The following is a 21,306-nucleotide window of genomic DNA, read 5'->3' on the forward strand; positions in this document are numbered from 1 at the left end:
ACCCATTATATTTTTCCCAGCCAGTGATCTGTTTAGGAGCTGGATACTAGGTGGGTTTCACACTAATTATAAACCAGCCTGTTATTTCAGATCTCTGTTCCTGAGCCCAACAAGTCCTGAATTTCTACTTTTAAAAGTCTGAATATGCATAAGATTATCATTATAAAGCAAAAAAGGAAGGAGCAAATAGCAGAGCAACCAAAAGAAAGGGCATCTGAGATAGTCTGCATATCCTTATCTCTGAACTTGCTTTTAAAAGCTCGGGCCATTTGCTGAGGGTGTTTGCACAACCTGTTTGGTTTCTAAAGACATTAATTCCTGTATGGGGTGCAGCCCCCTGGGCCACCTCTCCCCCTGCTCCTCGGGGTGCCCCGGATGCTCCCATGGTTCTTCCCAGGATCACACTCACACCTGCCAGAGTGAAGGTTTTAAAGGTAACTCTGGGCACTCAACATTTCCCACCTCCCCCCAGTCTAGCAATTTATTTATTGTAATGTTATGAAAAGAGGTTAGTGAAGAAGGTGGCTTAAACCTTGACAGGGGAGAAACCAAGGGATCCTTTCTGTAGGAAAAACAGCTGTTGTTACTAATTGTGTTCAGTTACACAACTTGATCCTAGCATGGACAGTTTCATTTTTCAGTAGATAGATGGAAATAAAATAAACGTGAAATAGAGAAAAATGGAGAAAACATGAAAGCAAGCAGTTTGAATGGGAGAAAAGGGAGTTCTTTTATTGCATTAGTTTTACTGAGAGTATTTTTTGTTGTATGTATATTAATTATCACAACTACACTGTATGCATTTATTTTTAAGGGATCAATTAATTTAAAATTTTTAATTTATTGCATTGCTCCAAGGACTTCCTGAGTCAGTGTATGTACATGCACACAATTGCTAACTTTTAAAATCCAGGTATTTTTTAGATGCCCTGAATTTTTACACATTTGTAGAAGTATTTTCTTACTTATGACTTCTTTTTAATGTTGTGATTCTTGTGTCTCTAGAAAAGTATTTCATTTTTATTTTAAGCATAAGTAGACCTGTCTGGCCTCAGCAAATGCAGAGTGCTGCTGCTTCTAATGCGTAGTTTTACCCTGTCTCTACAGCAGCGCTTCCTCCTGGCTGTACAATGCTTTTGAGGAATGGTTCCAGACTGTCTTCCATATTTTTGACTTATTCCTAGCTACATGAATCTCAAAAATCTGCATTTCCCTTGTCTTCTGGCCAGGGTTTTCCCTGGAGAAGGCAGTTGACTCAGGGACTGGTTCACATGCTGTTGCCTCTGGCAAAAGTTACCCTGAAAAGGAAAAACAAGGGGTTAAATCTGTTGGATTGCCACTCTTTCTGGGTGATCTGGAGGAAGCTCAGCTTGCTCTAAGGGAGAAATAAGTCGTGAAGTAGTGCTATAGGGTCTTCTGGGACACAGGTGGGTGCCCATCCTGAGGACATGAATATTTGGGAGGATGCTCCCAGCCTGGCATCCCAGAGGTGCAGCTGTGGAGGGTGCTGCTGGGTGGGACTTCCCTGAGCACCATCTCTGGTGAGGTGCCAGAGGCGACATCACAGCTGCTTCAGCTGCACAGGATTGTTCTCCTGGGCAGTGTTGTGCTTTCCTTCTGTTGCTGTTTGGTTTCTCACACCCCCCAAAGAAATCTATGAAGCCGGAGCTAGGATTGATCTTTGTTTGTGACAAAGTGATCTCTATAATTTACATAGGCTTTTTTCCCCTCCCCACTTAAAAAAATGTCCACCACAGAATCCACTAAGCCTTCTTGCTTTTGCTCTTAAATCCTTGCATCTATTAGGTGAATACTTGTGTATTTTGCATACATGTATATACATATATATGGTAAACATCAAAAGAAATCCCATGGCTTGCAAATATGTTTGCTATTGTATAACACAGAAGCAGAAAGTCTTGAAGATTCTGCTCCAGGAGTGATTACAACTTTGCTGGGGTTTCAACTGTTTTCACACAGTATAGGAAATCCTTACCAAACACCTTATTGGCAAAGGAGGTCCATGTCTTCTGTAAGGAGACTGGCCAGAAAGGTGCTTCTGTTTCAGTGATATTGTACCCTAGCAAATGGTCTCCTAAAAACGGAGGTCTTCTAAAAATTGGGGTCTGACCTTTTTGGCAAAGGCTTCCCCCATTCGTTAATTGGAATTGATGGTTGTGATATAATATTTACAAGGTAAGAAACTCCACCTTATTCAAATGTGTTCTGTCTTTCTGGGTAGAGTCATAATTTTGACATGGATAAGTATTGCACAGTTTTGGCCTTAATCTGATGCTTTGTCTGAAATACTCTTTCTGAGTCTAGAAAAATTAAGTTGGAAACCTTGAGAGCAGTTTGTAACCTTGGTGCTTCAAAGGCATGCCGTAAATAAAACGGGAACAATGTTCTGCTCTGATGTTTCAACACTTCTCTTTTCAGTTTTGTTGGGGAAGGTGACAAGAAAAAAAGAATTGTATAAATGTTTAAAATATATAGTACAGGCTTGATTCTTTGCCTGATAAAAACCTGTTTTGGATTCAGTGCGAGAATACCATAACTTCTGACCCCCAAATCCCATTTTTCATACATGTATCACATGGGGAATCTTACTCACAGAGTTCAGCTTGCAAAAGTTATTTAAGACTTCAGTGTCATAATAGTATCACAAGGTCTCTTGCTATCATGTCTTTGCAAAAGTTAGAGCGTTAATGAGGTATGAAAGCAGATTAACTACTAATCCAAGGTGTATGCTGAATTGCCACCTTAAAGTAACAAGCCTAAATAATTGAGCACCTCAGTTAAGAACAAGAATAGGCAATTTGAAAACTACTTCAGAAATATATTTTGACCAATTCAGAAGCCAAAGCCATATTGCACATAATTAATATTGGGCAAATTTAAAACTCTGTAAGAATAACATAAAATATAAATACTTTATTTTCCTCACTCTTCCTAACCAGGAACAGAAAAACACATGATTGTTTTTCATAGAGACAAGCAGTTCAGGATCTTGGCCAGTAAAAGCAGAGTAGGACTTCTGTCCTTTGTGGAGGACAAATGACAATTCAAAAGGGAACACAGATTGTGGGCATTGGTTTCTGAACAACACAGGCATTTGATGAATTTTGTACAAAAGAATGTGCTTGGGAAAACAAGGATCATTTTGAAGTTCTGTTTTACTGCTGAAATACTGAGAAACTGGGGTAGCTCAGACTGCCTCACTCACCGATCACTCTGTGTATGGCTCAGACAATACAATTTTAAGAGGCTTTTACAAATTAGGGACTTTTTTTTAACTTGCAAAATGTATGTCACTATTAAATGGCTGATAGATTCACACAGTTTAAAAATATATTCTGAGTTCAGTTTTTCATTTTAGATCTGTGGTTCATCTTTCTTTTTGGAGCACTTGAGCATCACTGCAGCTACAGCACTGCATCTTGTGATGGCCCTTGACTAGATTCTAGGCTAGAGCATTTGTAAATTAATTCCAAAATCCGATGAGTGGTGTTTGAAATCTGGGGTAGTGATACTACCAAACTACGTAAAATAAAGATTCAACTGAAGTCCAGTCACCAATGGCGATGTAATTAAAAACCCAACTAGACACAGAAGCCAGATGTAATACATCATGAATGTTTGTGGTCCAGCCCTTAGGAGGACACAAAATGCTCAGCTTTCATTTTTATTGAAATGAGGTGATTTCTGTCTAGCCCTCTAAGACAGTGTGTTCACTGGTGCCAGGTGTTATTTCATGTGTATGAATTGGGAGGGAACCTGTGAGGGAGGGTGCAGAAGTATGAATACAAGTAGTGCATGTTTTCACAGTATGTCCTTGTTATCACCTTGCAGTGACTTCTTCGAAATTTTATTCCCTGGGTCACAATGCATGTGATTTTCAGCAGTGCGTGAATGTTTTGCTGGTTTCTTACATGTATGTAGAAGCAAATTCTATTTGGTGGTTTGCTGCTTCCTCTCAAGGTGGCAAACAAGCTTTTTATTCCCAAGCAAGCTCTTTCAGTGCTGGATAATAGACATAATATATGGGAAATTAGTTCAACTGAAAAGTGAAGTTCTGCCAAGGGGAAAATTTTCACACTGAAAGTCTGTCACAAAGTATGAGTTATTTCAATGGGTGAATTTACAAATTGCTGTCAAACAGGTGCTGAATGATGTTAATATGGCTGGTTAGGGCAGTGTACATTTAATTATTAACTGTTATGAAATGATGCCATTATTTCTCCTGGGTCTGTGTACTTTTATTTAGTGTGCTTCTGCATATGGGTTTTCAGGCAGCTATGTCAATTCAAAGCCTTCTCCTTTGAGTGTGGAGCTGAAGAAATTTTTCTATGTCAGAATAACCAGTAGACCATGCTACTACTACTGCTATAAAAAAACAAAACAAAACAGTAAACCAGTATCAGTTTCTTGGGGATAAAACATTACAGAGCAATGTATGAAGTCTAGTTAAAGTAACTTTAATGCCCTTCAAAACACATCTGTCCGCAGGATGGAATGATATTGGAGTTCAGCTGAATTCCAGGAGAGCACCTAGGTGAAAGCTTAGGATGAATTTATTTCAATGAAATACACTGAGAATTTAGTGCAATTCAGTGCAATTAACATCAGACCATGGATACGAGGTGGAGGGCACATTTATCATCTGGAAGTCCCATGAGATCTCCAAGATTCTGAACTGCAGTTTTACCTCTCACCCGCAGGATAGCCCTGTCATACTCACATTGTTAGTCTCGAGTTTTGATTTTTTTCAGCCTGACCAAAGAAGACCAATGACAATACAATCCTTTTACTCTCTTCCCTTTCATGTCTTATTTTTTTTAGGTGACAGAATTTCAGATAGTGTATAAAATGATATATTTTTTCAATCTCACAGTCCAGGGAGCTTGACCTGTGTGCCGTGGTAGTTCAGACTCTTGGCATTAAGTTCCCTGTATTTTTACTTTAAATAAAAACTGCAGTTTCTCATGACTTTTTTCTGACCCTGGAGCAGTGAAAACAATCTGTTCTAACTGAGAAACACTGAAGTTATGTGGAACTGGAGCAAATATAAATATGGATTTGTGTTATAAATCTGTGGAAAATTTTGAGATAAAATTATTTTTGAGGAAAGTCAAGTTTGTTAGATGGCCAGAATGCTGTCATTTCTGAATTGACAACAGGACAGTGCTTTGGAAAAGAGAGGGTACATGGTTCAATGATGAATGGAAAGCAAGAGTTAGAAATTCAAAACTAAGCATATTAATCAGAAAATGGATAAACTAGGTAGACTATATTAGAATTGGTATAAACTCAGTAAGGAATTTAAGACCTTTGGAGCACATCTGTGGCTAGAAAAACTGTAGAGCTCTGTAGGGTTGAAGGATGTGTCTAAGGTGCTGAATAGAGTAAGGAGATGCCTACCCCAGGGAGGGCAGGTCCGCTGCAGTGGCTGGCTGTGAGCGCTGCTGGCCCGTGGCTGGTGGTCGTGCAGCCACCTGCAGTGTTACTGACCAGAGTTCCCGAGTGCCGCGCGGGGGCACAGCCCAGGTCAGAGCCACGACTCGGTAGAGATGATGTGATCATTGCGAATGACAGGATTGCTTATAAGTAGCAGTGTTCTGTCCGTAGAAGATGCAGGTTGGCATGGCAGTTCAGGAGAACAGGGAAAGCAAGCAACAGTACCATGGCACATCTTAGGAGAGGTACCTCTTGTTGTGGTACCGAATAATTTCCTTCTGCTGATGTAAATTCATACAAAATTTTCAGCTGAGAACATCTTCTCCTTTGTCGTTGAACACAGAGCCTGTGGTAAATAAACAGTTTTACTGACTCAGTGCCCAACCTGGTAAGTCTAAAGGCAGGAAATTTGGGATTGAACCGACATTTTCAACAAAAATTTAAAAATCCTCCTTCTCCCTATATATTTTATTCTGAGTGCCTTTAATTTTGTTTTCTATTCAGAGTCCTGATTAGTTTATATATCTTTTGAAAACCATTGAAAATTAACCTAGATACAAAAAAGTTTGAAATATATATCTTTTTCCTTCTGAAATTACTGAACTGAAATAATATCAATGCCTTCAAAGTTTTCATATCTGTTTTTGGCTGAGGGCATTAGTGGAATTTATCCAAGTGTCACAAAGACACTGTATAGCTACAGTGTTGAGAGGGGCTGACAGGACTGTTGGAGGTCTAGGCAAGTGAAGCCGGAGTATATGCACACACTTCCGAGTGTTACTCTAGTGAGACAGTAGTATGTTACATACAGAGCTGATGTAGATGTGTTTAAAATGGTCCTGAAAAACTGTTGAGTCTGTGCAAAGTGCCAGAAAGATTATTCATGCAGTGTACGGGTCATACATAATGTAGAAGCTGCTTTAAAAATGATGTCTGCATTAAAAATTATATGTAAACAATATTTTGCTTTGCCTTATATGGACTGCCTTGAAATGCTTGTACTCCAATGCTGCAAACGTAGGCTTTTCACAGCATTATCAGGATTTGGTGCATGTATTTCATCAGTCGTTCTGATGGTTGAACTAGCTTGCTCATTAACTGCTGGACAGCTCATTAATTTTTCAATGAACTTTTTTTTTCTTGCCTTCTAGGTTTATGATGAATGTGACTTGGGAAGGTAAAGATTTGTCCTTCACAGCGGATGGTTATCAGGCACACCCCAGGCTCGTGGTGATAGTACTGAACAATGATCGCAAATGGGAAAAGGTGAGCATCACCTCTGGGTAAAAGACGTGAGAGAAGATAGGAGAGACTTGGTAAAACCCTATTAATGACAAGTAGACAAATTAACGTCATGTGTGTCAGTGATGATATTCTGCTGTAGCAGGTTTGTCACAACAGTTCAGGAAAGATAATTTTACCTTATTCGGGGTAGGTATAAGGAATTTTAACAGGGAAAGCAACATATCAGTGAAGATAAGCCACATGGATTTCAGAAGATTTCTGTGAAACACACCTTGCAGTTCTTCTTACAATTTAGTAAAATAAAGTGGATGACTGAAAAATCTCCAGAAACTTGGGCCTTAAGTACCTACATTTGGATGGATTTGTATATCTTGAAAACTCTTAGAATGATTTGGGTTGGAAGGGACCCTAAAGATCTTCCAGTTCCAACCCCCCTGCCATGGGCAGGGACACCTTCTACCAGCCCAGGTTGCTCAAAGTCCAACCTGGCCTTGAACCCTTCCAGGGAGGGGGCAGCCACAGCTTCTCTGGGCACCCTGGGCCAGTGTCTCAGCACTCTCACAGGGAAGAATTTCTTCTTTCTATCTAATCTAAATCTACCCTCTTACAGTTTAAACCAATTACCCCTCACCCTATCCCTACAGCCCCTGATCCAGAGTCCCTCCTCCCCACCTCTCCTGTCCCCCCTTTAAGCACTGGAAGCCGCTCGAAGGTCTCCCCGGAGCCTTCTCTTCCCCAGGCTGAACCCCCCCAACTCTCTCAGCCCGGCCCCCCAGGGGAGCTGCTCCAGCCCCCCCAGCATCTCCGTGGCCTCCTCTGGCCCCGCTCGAGCAGCTCCGTGTCCTTCTGCTGTTGGGGGCCCCCGAGCTGGCCCCAGCACTGCAGGGGGGTCTCCCCAGAGCAGAGCAGAGGGGGAGAATCCCCTCCCTGGCCCTGCTACCCCCCCTGCTCTGGCTGCAGCCCAGGGCACGGGTGGGTTCTGGGCTGTGAGCGCACAGTGCTGGCTCACAGGCAGTTTTCCATCCACTGCTACCCCCAAGTCCCTCTCCACAGGGCTGCTCTCCAGCCACTCCTCACCCAGCCTGGATTTGTGCTTGGGATTACCCCCAGTTCTTTTATTTGCTTGGTTTTGTATTCTTTGACAGATTTTAGAGTAAAAGTATACTTTTGTACTTTTTTAAAAAAAAACTGTGAAATTTCCATTGAATTGGAGGACAATATTTAGAATATTTGCCTAAAAAAATTCAGAACCTTGACTTGAGTTGTCCTGGGTAGGCAAGTGATCTCCATAAACCTCTATATAGGCTAGAAAGAAAAAGGTCTTAAAATCAGGGTTAATCATATATGTGAGTAATAAAAGAAAAAGTTTATCGTGAGCATTTTTTCTTTAAAACTCCCACCACAGCCTCTGATTGTTTTGGATCTGAGTTTTGCATATTATCTGTGGTCCCATGTTTTAAAAACAAAGGATCTTAGAAATTGTTTGCAATATGAGACTGTAGGAAAAAGTATATCTGTATCATCCACCAGTTTTATTTTAAATTAATAAAGCATGATCCTGCATTATCTAAATTACTGCTAAATTATCTAAATCTAGGAACTCTTTTTCTTAGAATTCTAGGATCCCATAAAATGAACTTAAAACTCCAGTCTGTAAAACTGCAAAACTCTGTGATGTTGAGTAATAATGACAAAGTAAGAATTACCAAAGGACTTCTCAGTAAATATGCCAGTTATGCAAAAACAAAACAGTCCTAGATTATGCTATATATTTCCTTATGTTCATTTGATGTGAATTTAATTCTCTGGATAAATTTAATACTCCTCCAAAGATTCAGATCGACACATTTGGATAATCTTTTGCTCATTAACCATTATGAAAATTTCTTACCCTATTTTAAAATTCTTCAGCAGTCTGTGTATCATATATAATGTTCTGGAAAAAATATTATGCTACTTGGGGAATATTAGAATGAGGCACCAAAGGGAGAAAAATGGTTAGAGAGGCAGCCAACAATGCTTATGATATAGTGATTTCATACATTTTTGTACCTTGAAACTTCTCTAAAGAGACCATTGAAAGGACAAGGGGAGATAGGTTTGATGTTTTTGAAAAATGAGCTAACAGCAGCAAAGAAATTCCCGATATATGAGCTGACATTATTTCCAAGAAATAACTTGAGGCTCTTTTAACCTTCAAGTGACTCCCCTATCAGAGAGTGGAAGATTGAGAGCAGGTTTTGCCGTATCTAACTGTGCATGTTGTACGGCAGCAGTGCCCGCTCCACCTGCTGTGCTGGGCTACAGGACCCTCTGTAGGCTGATGCTTACGTTGTCTGTGCACAGTTTTCCATCTGGTAAACCCCTTCCTACTCATTGCCATGTTTGAGGGGCTCCTAGGAGGAAAAAGGAGTGACTGAAGAGAGGCTCCTGCCCAGAAAAAAAGTACGCATCTGCTCCTAGCTGCCCCTTTGCTTTAGAGACCTTCTGGTATCAGGCCAGCTGAGTGACTTCAGTAGAGACAGCCTGCCCCTAGCCGCAGCTTTCGTGTGTGCTGCTCTGTCGTAGGACTATGGGAAGGGGGCCAGGTTTAATTATGTCAGAGGGGAGAAGTGAAAGGCGGCCAAGAACGGGCTGTCACCACCTGAATTATTCTTCTGACCACAAGCTGATCCCTGCCCCTGTGGATGAAGACAAATAAACTCACTAATCAATTATCTGGGTAAGCTGGATGTAGCTCTCGGCTGTCTTGGAGCGCCTCACGTTTACATCTGTAGAGCATCACTGTGAACTTCAGAAATAATAAGACAGTTCCTCTGACTTAGAGACATGAGAAGGTCCTTGCCAACCCCCCCTGGTTTATTTGAACATCTCTCTAGTGTCATCTCGACATTCTTTCCAATTTGCATTTCTCACCCCATATCTCTTAGCCAATTTCTGCCTCCTTGTTCCTTTCTACTTGCACGGTTTTGCCCAATTTCAAAACTGTCGGAGTTACTCATCTGAGATCTAGCATTTCCTGCTCTGAGTTTCTGGACAGGCGCATCATTTTACTTCCAAATACAGTATTATTACAATAGTCTTATTAAATATCTTCAATCCTATATGTAAAACATCAAGTCCTAGAATCTAATTAAATGATCTACTCATGTGAAAAACTGACAGTGCAACAGCCTGCTAATCCTTGTAATGTAACTAATGTACATAGAAATTGCAAGTAGCTACTTTATGATTTATGTAAGAAAGAGTAACTGTAGTTTATGTGAAGATTTTTTTACCCAGTATTGTCCTGAAAATACAGAATTTCATATTAAAGCTCAGTTCTCTTTGGTTTTAGTGTAATAATCTGCTTTTACTTAAATACATTTTTTCCTTGGTCTCCAGATTGATATACTTGACTCAAGGCTTGAGGTTATAGAAAATCCATTCAACTGTAGTTGAAGATCATACATCTTACCCCTAGGAAATAAATTCCTTTTCCTTTACAAATTACTAAATATCAAAACTCTGAAGTGGTAACTTCACATGTAAATGGGGTTGACTGAGGGATTTGTCCTATATCAGATTCTGAAAAAAAATGGTTGGATGATAACAGTTTGAAGACTGAAAATCACTTTTGGGCATGTTCAGAAGGCATCCAGCAAGATATTTTGACAGATCCTAAAGGAGCTACTCAAACTTCTGACATCAACATTCATATTCTTGATACTAAACTTGACAGGCAAAGGGGCTGCTGTTCTCAGGCAAGAGATCTTTAAGAAGACAAGATTAATGTGCTTGTTTTAGTGAAACTTGATGAATTTTCTGGAGTTAACATTCTTGCCTAAATATCACTGAAGTACTGCAGGAACACTGTGCTATTGCTAAAAAAATCCTCAGAGGCCCAGCAGTGCCAGCTGCAACTCCCCCATTAAGTTTACCTCAGTGAGGTGTGACCTGGGTGTCTCACCTGGCCCATTAACTTCACAGTCTGTTAGTCTTTCTTTTTTTTTTTTTTTTTTTTTTTATGTGGAAATAAATCCAATCAATCCAATATTAAAATTATATACTAGAATATAATTAGCAGTAGCAAAATTAGGTGGTTTAATTAGCTGTGCATATCATATACATTAAAGTAAGGTGGGGAGGACTGTATAACATTTAAAGATGAGTGCATTCCATGTGTGATGATGAATTCCAGGGTAAAAGTAACTTTTACTGGTGCTCTCAGATAGATGCAGATAAAATTACCATGGTGGTCTGTATTCTTGGTGAATTTGTGAGATATAAGTGTCCTATATTTTTGTAGCAAATGAATTTATTTTTGCAAGAAACAATAGTAACAGGTGCTGAATGGCACCATTGCTAGTTAAATGCCACTGCAAGAACCTTACTTATATCCAGGTTTATTCTAAATGTAACCAATCATCTTTAACTGTCTATTAATGCAGGATTTAATGTAGGACTTGATTTTGCTCTGATTATCTAGCATATGCCAGATTTTACAAGCTCTGTGTGAGGCTGTACACATTTGTATCTAAGTAGGAATGAGTGGGCAGAGGGTGCGTGATTCCTGCCTGGAATAAATGAACCAGAGTCTTCACAGATTGCTCCATCTGGCTACTAACATCCGCCGTCATGTAGCCAAGAAAAGACAGCTATCATATCTAATGGTATGGCTGAAACTTCACTGGACGAGAACTGAAAAACCTGACACTCCGTCAGATTTCTGACAGAACTTTTTGTCAGAGTACTGTGATAATAAAAAGTCACCGAGATGGTACAAGGTAGTTTCTTGCAAAATCTCTATTGATTTCAGAGCAAGGGTTATGACAGCTGAAGGATCCTGGTGCCTCATAATAGACATTCCCTAAAAGTTGTGAAGAAATGCATGTGTTTTGATTAGAACAGATGAAATTGCATGATCTAATAATCCATTTGCTGGTAAATCTTTTGTCAGTGGCTTTGTGGCCTCATATGATATATTATCTTTGCCCATAGCAGAAACAGCATGCTCTTTAGCATCTGTTGCATTGTCATTTTCTTTGTTCCATCTTTGTTGTTTAGTGTATTTAGTCTTCCTGTAAATATGCTTATCCTGGCACTTACTGTTGAGTGAAAGTTGCATATTATTTCTCTATCAGAGGGCTTTCACTTAGCCTTAAGGTCTTTCCTTTGACCTTTACTGTACTGAATTGTTTGAATTCTACCAATTATTATGCAGCATTTCTTAAATCCTGTATTCCCAGGGATAGCAGCTACAGTGGAAAGCAGTGCTAAAATGTGATTTGCTCCTGTTCTTTACAGCTGATATTAGAGAGGAGATTGAAGAGTAGGAAGACTTTCAGGGTAGCTCTTCCTCTCTGGAGGGTATGGCTATCTGGTCATTTCTGGAGAGCTGTAACATCTTCACTGAGTGCTGAGGTGACAAAAATCTTGCCTCACTGGGAGATGAAGGAAGGGACTGTCAGTTTGTTTAGCTCTTTTCCTTTCTCGTGACATAATCAACTCATAAAATGGCTTCTCTGGCATGAGTCTGAACTCTTGAGCTACAAAGGGTTATTTGGGACATTTCCCAGTACCAAAACTATACCAGCCACTTAGGATTTGGTGAGTGCTAATTACTAGTTCTGTACTGAAAAATGAGGCTACAGAAGATGGTAGCTTTTCTTTCTCATCCTCTTTGTCTATAATCTCTCTGGGTACTGTGTTTTCCTTTGAGCCCCACTGGTCGCAGTATTGGTGCCTTCCTGTCAGCGTAAGGAGCAGCCACGAGGGAAGAACGGTACATTTACATACCCCATATGAGATTTTGCAGCAAATTTTGAAAACTTCAAAGTCTTTAAATGGATGTCTTCAAACCACGCAGGACTGTAAAATACTCCCTTTTAATAAGACATGAAAGTGTTCATATTTTGTCATTTAAATTTAGAGTGTCATTGTGAAGTATGGACCTTCAGAAATATGAAGCGACGCAAAGGTTTGAAGCAGAAGGTATGCAACAGATGCTGTTTCTGGAGGAAGGATTTTGCTCTTATGCTTTGTTCTGCAGCTGCCTGTTATTGCTGACCTGACAAACTCAATTTATGCTTTCTAGTTATTGACTTAAAACTTGCCAGAGTAGCTCTTCTTTGTTAGTGGAAAAGTGTGATGAAATAAAAGGAATAAATAGTTGGCCTTTAAATCAAGATGAGTTAGATTTTGCATTTGCTCAGCGTTACTTTCTTCACAAAAGTGAGACAGCTCAAAAAGTAAGTTTGCAATATGTGTGTGTGTTTAATGTAGTAAGAACATCCCTGAAAATTTTTCTCTTTTTAAAGGTTTAGTTGGGTAGTCCTAGGAGTGCATTTAGTATCCATGTTGTCATGTAACATTTTTTCTTACAAAAGGATGCTGACTGTGTATTGCATACAGTTCCCATCTGCTGGGAAGAGGGCGATAGGACCGAGTTATTTGTTTGTTTTCTGTGAGATATGCCGGTGTGACAGACTTTCTTTTCGTGCCAGCGTTGGCACGCAAGGGAGAACATGTTCTGCTCTTTTCCCTCTCTGCTCAGGCTGTGGCCTCGCTCTTTTTCTCTGATTTGATGGCCTCTGTGAGGGTGTGTGATTAGAATTATGTCAGTCATCCTCATATTGTTTAGAGACTGCTTTAGGGTGCAGCTGGAGAGGGGTCTCTGTGAGGTACAGCAATGTTTAACTTTGTAAGCTGTCTGTCTGTCTCAGGCTAGCTGTATTTATCTTGCTGATATGCAGAAACACACCAAATACTTCATTATCACCCTTCTTGGCTGCAGTCTTCAGAAGATAAATAGGCATGCATGAGGTGGTCAAATCATGTATGTAATACGGTGAGTTTATAAGGTGCTTTAGACAACTGTGGATGAGATGAGGACCCTATCATTGCTAATTCAGTCTGACATCAAACAGGATCTTCCATGCTCTCAGCTATTGTCTGCTTTCCTTCCTGTAGCAATTAAACCAAAGGGAATATTCCAGACTGCATATAAAGATGGAGAAAATAGGAAAGCATTTACATGTTCAAAAGAAATACAATGGTATAGGTACCACTGCAAGTCTGTACTTGAAGCTGAGTTTTGCACCTACAGTCAAGGGTTTGATTCACTATCGAAAATGTATTTTTTATGAGAGTGCTGGTCTTTTGGCCATAAATAGGGATTTTTATAATTTGGGCCAGGATCCTTCCCTAAAAAGATTATATTGCCCTTTTATTAAGCGAAGGCCATCTTCTGTATTTCTCTGGGATCAAGCCCACATCATTACCAGTCTAACTAGGGACAACAGAATTTTATCATATATCTCTGGATATTTTGTGGCATTTCCATACAGTACAGTAAAAGTATTTGCATACAGTTTTTGACAATTCTGTAATGGAGCATGTCTGCATTTTTTGAGCATTATCTTCAGCCTGAATTTTCTTTTTAAAAGATGTTTGTTTTACAAATGCACACTACTGTATTTACTACTTTAAAATCTTTCTTAATGTTCTTTTACCCTCCCCCTCCATTTTTGAATCTAGCAACGTAGATATTCCACTGTATCTAATGCTGATATTAATTGGATTCTTAGGAGGTCTGAGCAGGAGAGCTCTCTTTCTAGATACACTTTTGTGCTCTTTGTACTCTAAGCACGCTATTCTCTTCTTCATTGCTTGACTTGCTATAGACTGTAACTAAATGTAGTTAATTGCGTTTAAGGTTGCAGCATAAATCAAGTTTTCAGACCTATCTTTGAATTATTCAGTAGTTTAATCTTTTAGGTTGCATAAACCAGAAGTCCAAATGTTCCTCCTGTACGTTATTTAATGCTCTATTAAATGGCTGTCATTCTAAAAAAGTCATGTTACCTAAATGAAAAAGAGATCTTACAGAACACATTTTACAAAACCAGCTATATTTTTCCCATGTTCTACGTGTGCCTAGAGGTGCTAAGGAAATGATTCCTCAGCATATAAGATTTTGAAATAGCAAATGGTTGCAGGTGAAGATGACTTTGTCTTACACCAAAATGGGGATCGATAGGAATCTTAAATATTCTTAATCTTCCAGGAAAGAGGAAAGGAATAGGTAAGGAAAGGGATGCAGATAAGATTGAGCAAACTGCCCTGATTCATCTACAGACAAATTTCCTGTCATTTGAGAGTGGCTACACCAGGTACAAATATTTTATCTTATATTGGTTTAATTTTAAATTAATGATGGATGGGCCTATCACACCAACTCAAACACATGAGATTCTTCTTGACGCAGTTGGAACATGTCTCTGGCTGCATACTGTTAATGAGCTGTGCTTTCAGCTGAGCTCTCTGGGGCAGTAGTCTTGCTTCCAGGAGCTAGGGGAAATGATGATCCTGACCGACACAAAATTTTGAAATCTTAGAAAGATTTCCATTCTGTTTAAGAGAAAAAATCACTAGAATTTCAATATCTATTAATTGGTAACCCAAACAAACCAAACCAAAATAATAGATTGGAGTAATTGAAATTCTTTCACCTCAAATTTATCTCTGCACATTCTGATAAATTAGCATGTACGTCTAGATAACAAGTCCAGAACTATAGGTGCAATGTCTTTATTAAAACATCTTTATTTCTTTTTACAAGCTATTTTAAATGTTGGTTTTATGTTTTGAACAGTAAAAAGCCTACTTTCTGAACTGTTTCCTTTCAAGAAATTAGGACAATGGAAATTATCTTCAGAAAAGTTCTCCCATCCTATCAAAATATAGTTCTGGCAGTCTGGCAGGCCTGTGAAATATTTTAACTCCCTGTTGTCTTTTGGCTACCCTTTTCCAAGCAGTGATGGTTTGAAGACTGAGGAGATAAGAAAAAGCTTCTGGATGACAAAGAATTCCCTTGAGATTGGTCAAGTACAAGTAGGAAGTTTTAGGCTGCAGATGGAAAAAAAAAAATGGTAATTCTTCACTGTAGTGATAATATTTCCACAGTAGAGGCAGTGTGTTTCTATCCCACATATGGGTTTACCACTGTTTTATTTTTGTGGACCTGTTAGTCTTTGATAGACTGGCTAGGAAAATTGTTTCTGGTCTCTGCTAAGAGTATGTAGATTTACTGTTCACTACTGTTCTGCATTGGAGGTTTGTAGTTCCACCTGCAAATTAATGTGTTCTACTGTTCAAATACATTTGATGTTGCATAAAGATATCTGTATCAGGGATACCAATATTAGTAGGTAAGCATACTAATTTAAACATAAACCGCTTCTACCTCAAATCTAGGTGCTTGGACTTGGTTGGAGGATGCCACATTTAGTTCAGTTCATCAGTAGCTATAATGATCACGAAGTAGCACATTGAAAATGAGTGCTGCAAAACACTGGAGGCAATTGAATTTTGAAGCTATCCAGGTTGGTAAACTATTTCACTGTAAAATGGTTTATTCATATATCACCAATGTCTCCTACTGAGAGCAGCAACCAAAGTTTTCATATGCTACTTTCTGTGTTTTACATATGAACTTTTTCATATTCTGCAGCATTTATAATGACCTTCACAGGTGAAACCAGGACTTGGCATGCTTTTTTAAACTCAGATATTTTGCTTTGTTGTTCTAGGTAAGCCACTATAACAGTCAGTGTTGAACAAGGACTTACCATTTGGGTTTTCACACAAATTCTTATGCTTTATAAGCAGAGCTCTTTATAATGCTCTGAAATACAGTGAACATGTATAGTTGTTGTAACCTGTTGTTTTTTTCCCTAAGTGTTTGAAGGTTTTAAAGACATTCAAAACAGATATTGATTTGATCTAATACTAGATAACTTCAATAAGTGACATAAATGCTGATCCTTCAGGACACCTACATATGGCTGCAATTTCATAAATTCTCTTTATTATGACATGAACCTGCTCATGGTTTGGGTTTGTTTATTCTACAGCTTTTCAGTGTCATTTCAACACCTCACCCTGTTAAAAAAGGGATACTATGATAAAGTGTAACATGTAATCTTCAACAGTGTAGCTATTTTAAAATCAAAATACCAAATAAACATGGAAACTGTTCACTTGTGAGTCCAGCAGCAGAGCAAGTCCAGTGCCTGTGCTATCCATTTATTAATTAGAACAGGCAAATACAATGGAAGCATTTCCCAAACAAAAGGAGGGACCTACAGGCTCTTTCCAATTACTGCTCTTCCTCATTTGCTATTCTTAGCCCACAAGTGAGGCTTTTCAGAGCTTTTCTGCCTTTTGCTTTTCTACCATTATTCATGATGTTGATATCTTTATCTTGTACTTTTTAATGTTGATATCTTTATCTTGTACTTTTTTTTTTTTTTTTCATTGTGCTTTCTGACACAGTGGGTTACTCATTGTGCTAGTGGTAGTAGGGTAGATGTGCAATGGACATGCGATTTGTGCACCATGTAAAGCCTACTGTGACACCCTGGGACTGCAGCATTAGGTCTCTTTGGACAAAGTAGGGATGCCCCTAAGACCCCTGAGGCAAGGTCTTAATTTTTTTTTTTTTTTAAATAAGGTTATAAGGCATAAATATTGAGATAAATCAGTGGAAGTCAACAGATAAAAAATTTTGGACTTTACTTTAGAGATTCACTCAACATATAACACTTCCATATGAATACGAATCTCAAAAGAAATAAGCATTTCCCCAAATTCAGCCATTTAAAAATATGACTGGTTATATCTTCTTCAGAACAATAAAATGGTGGTTACTCCGGTTGAAGTATGAAGGAGTGTCACGATTCCTCTTTTAACAGCATCAGAGCAGTTGTTCCATTTTTGGTAGGATCAGAGGAACTCCCATTGTGGTGGGCAGCTCGTGTCCCTGTCAGTCTGTGTGACGGTGATGTGAGTGCAGGGGGTGGCTTGCAGAGGGAAGAGCTCCAGGACCAGGCAGACCTGTCTAGCCCCAGAATCCTGTAGTCAGGGATTTAGAAAGGCAGGTGCTGACCCTGCTGTGGTCCTGAACACCCAAATGCAATGAAGCCTCAGTCACGTTTTGTTTCTTCTTGCTGGTTGGAATAGGCAGGCGGTTGGGCACGTTTTCCACTTCTGAAATTCATTGTATGACTTGGCACATTTGCTGTTTGACTGAAGTACTGAGCTGGCTGGAAATCTCCCCATTCCAGATGGCCAACTTCATGGCTCAGTTAGGGCATAAACATGAACGACAGTGTGTAAGCTAATGTAAACCAGCACAGACTCTGCTGTGAATGCAATTATATACCATAATTTCATGATTAAGCTATTTTTGCAATGGAACTGCCTCAGAGTTAAATAGATTTGCTTCCCTGTGATGAAATAGTTTTTCTCACAAAGGCTTCATCCACTGTGTTTTGGTTAAATTTCATACTAGAACTGTACATATAAATTCTGTGCCCGGTTCCCACCAATTTAGGTGTGAATTCCTAATTCCCTTGAGATATTTTGCATTTCCTAATTTAAGTGTATAGAGATTTGTCATTTCTGCCTCCTACATTAAAGTTCAGCAAAAAATCTTGACTTATAAACAGGATGGAAAGGAAACTGCAAAGGGCATGTGGTTATATGCTTCCCTAAATAGGAATGGTTATAAATCATGTTCTTCAGGATTTTTTGTGATTCATTTTAAAGTCTTTAGAAGATAGAAAGTAGGTGACAATTTTCTTCCAGTTTTCTTTTTAGGACCCGAGTCTTTCATTGTACTGTCAATTCCCAGCGTTTTATTTGCAAAAAAAAAAAATTTTAGCAGTCTTATGATGATGTTTAGCTTAAGCACCTGAAGAATTATTAAAATGCAGTAGGTTATAAATTTTGTGGATTGCTAGCTCAACTATATTATCCATCATCACTACTTAGATAAAGTGTGCAATTAGATTTATGGATACAAAGTAGTTAAACATGATCTGAGAAAGAAAATGCTAGAGTTTTCAAAATATTTAAATTATATGCCCTTTCTGGTGTTCTGGAAGTGAAAATAAATGTAGTTTAATTTAGAAAAGATCTTTTATAATAATAATTAGACAACTTTACTGTGAAGTGGGGTGTGCTTTCTTAAAGTCCCTCAACAGTTGGCATTAACTAAAGCACAATAAAATACAGTATTTCTAATAAGGAAAAAATAATGCACAATTAAATTTGTGTTTACTGAAAACGTGGTTTGGCCTGATTCAGGTGCGATGGAACCCTAGGTAAAGGCTTTCACAATGGCTTTGCAAAATATGATAGAAGAATCTTCTCTTTTGAGAAGATACAGAAATGATATTATGGTACTTTGGTTATCAGCCTGATGTGTGTGTGTGTGTGGGGGGGGGTAGGGGTTTTTGGGGTTCTATTTTTTTTTTCTTGAGAACTGTTTTCTTATTACTGCAAATTGGTCCTCATTACAAGTGGAGTGTCTGGTTCCTGACCTTGTTCAAATGGAAATGACGCGTGTCAAATTTCAGTGCAGCTTTAGCCAGGTCATAGTGTTAACTGATGTCATCCTCATCTAGTCTTTATAAAGCTGTTATCTTTTAAAATAATGGTACCTTATTGGTCTTTACCACAGTGCATTTTCTCACTTCATGCAGTTACTAAAAAGCTCTAAAGTAATTTTGATAACAAAAGACCAAGACAACTGTCTCTGCAATGTAATTTCCTGTACCTGTATCCCAACACATTTAATATTAGATGTCATTTGTTGAAAACAAGCAAGCGGATATCAGCAGCCTGTGTATCTTGGAATTTTCAGGTGGGGAAATGGGAGAACAACTCACTGAGCCTGAAGTACTCTGTCTGGCCAAGGTACAGCTCTTTCGCAGACAGCGAACCAGATGATAACCATTTGAGTATTGTCACGCTGGAGGAGGCTCCGTTTGTCATTGTTGAGGATGTGGATCCTTTGATGGAAAGCTGCCAAAAAAACACTGTGCCATGTCGTAAATTTGTCAAAATTAAGTAAGTAAATACACAGCTTTCCTTTTTTTTTTTTTTTTTCTCCTGAGTGTAAAATATATTCCCCTATTTTTTCATTCATTCTTTCATTGTGTAATTGTTTTCTGATACATTGCTGTTCTTTTCCTCTGGCTTCCTAACTTTGCTTTTCCTTCTGTATTTCATTTCCTCTCTCTTCTTCCATTTCTCACACAGTATGCTCTTGTTTGCATATCTTCATTTTTGATAAGTTGAAAGGTTCTGGTTATATACATGTAAGTCACATTGAATTAAGGACAAGATAGTAAGTTTATAATAAATTTAAAATCAGCTAGAATTAGCCCTTCTCAGTCACATGAAAGATTTGTTCTAAAATAGGATCATTTTAACGAGTCCTCTTTGAATTGTCTCTAGTTATGTTGAAATATGCCTGTTTTAATTAGTCTTTAACAATTTGACAATGTCTCCTATTGAAAATGTATGCTTATGCTGAAATTTGGTACAGGATAAACTACTCCAGCATCAAATACCACTGTGAACATCTAGAGAAAAGTCCCCTTCTTTGATTGCTCTATAGATTTGGAGCAGTCATTAGAAATCAGTGAAAAATTTCTCATTGTGCATTTATCAGTGCTGTTTCACCCTTTCTGTGCTTCAGTCTATGTATTTATTGCTGTGGTTTGAGGCCAGAGGGCAACTGATCTCCCTGCAGCTGCTTGCTAACCCCTTCCCCCTCAGGAACGGGAAGGAGAAAAATACAACAAAAGACTTGGGAATCAAGAAAAAGATGGGGAGGGTTGGCTCACTCATTATGATCATGGGCAAAAGACAGACTCATTTTAAGTCAAATACTAACACCACCACCACCACTTACCAAACAGAGAAGGACACTGAGAAGCATTGCTACATCTTAAAAACACCTTCCCCCCACTCCTCCTTTCCTCCCAGGCTCAGCTTTGTTCATGATCTCCTTACTCCTCCCCTCCCAGCAGTGCAGGGGGCAGGGCATGGAAGGTTGCAGTCAGTCCTGCTGCTCCTTTCTCCTCAGCGGGAGGGCTCCTCACTTTCTTCCTATCCTCCAGTGTGGGGTCCGTTTCATGAGGGACAGTCCTCCATGAACTTTCTCTGATGTGAGTCCTTCCCGCAGGCTGCAGCTCTTCCCGAACTGCTCCGGTGTGGGTCCCTCCCCCACGCTGCAGTCCTCAGTGCCGAACTACAACAGTGGGGGCTTCCCACAGAGTCCCAGCCTCCTTCGGGTGTGATCACCTGCACATGCGGGCTCCTCCACGGGCTGTAGGTTGACATCTGCTCCACTGGTGACCTCCATGGGTGGCAGGGGGGTGGTTCTGCCATCTCACGACGGGCTGCAGGGGGGGTGTGCACCAGTGCACCTCCCCTCCTTCCTCCTCCTTACTTCCACTGACCTTGGTGTTCACATAGATGTTGTAACTCTTCCTCTCACGTTCCCCTTCTTAAATATGTTATTGCAGAGGTGCAGCCACCACTGCTGATTGGCTTGGCCTTGGCGAAGCTTCTCACGGGGCCACCACTGTAACCCCCTCCCCTGCTATGCACAAACCAAGTACATTTATGAACTGAATATAACATTTTTTTACTGAGCAGTTAGGTTATATAATGTATGTTTCTGAAAATTTCCAGAGACTGCTAAATGGTTGTGTACATGCTTCCTGAAGTCCAGAGAAGTAATTTTTTTTATGTAACTGTCGTGGT

General features: G+C 39.4%; 1 protein-coding gene across 3 annotated transcripts in view; it reads left to right on the forward strand.

Moving 5' to 3' along the window:
* GRIN2A (glutamate ionotropic receptor NMDA type subunit 2A) overlaps window positions 1–21,306 on the forward strand; it is a 191,412-nt gene that overhangs the window by 110,628 nt on the left and 59,478 nt on the right. For all 3 annotated transcript variants that reach the window (XM_042798701.1, XM_042798702.1, XM_042798703.1), the window contains exons 5-6: window positions 6,609–6,723; window positions 19,394–19,599. In XM_042798701.1, coding sequence (XP_042654635.1) covers window positions 6,609–6,723; window positions 19,394–19,599 — 321 coding nt within the window. The remainder of the gene's footprint in view (window positions 1–6,608; window positions 6,724–19,393; window positions 19,600–21,306) is intronic.

The sequence above is a fragment of the Tyto alba genome, unplaced genomic scaffold, assembly GCF_018691265.1.
Source record: "Tyto alba isolate M040663 unplaced genomic scaffold, T.alba_DEE_v4.0 Super-Scaffold_28, whole genome shotgun sequence".
Taxonomy (NCBI): Eukaryota; Metazoa; Chordata; class Aves; order Strigiformes; family Tytonidae; genus Tyto; species Tyto alba.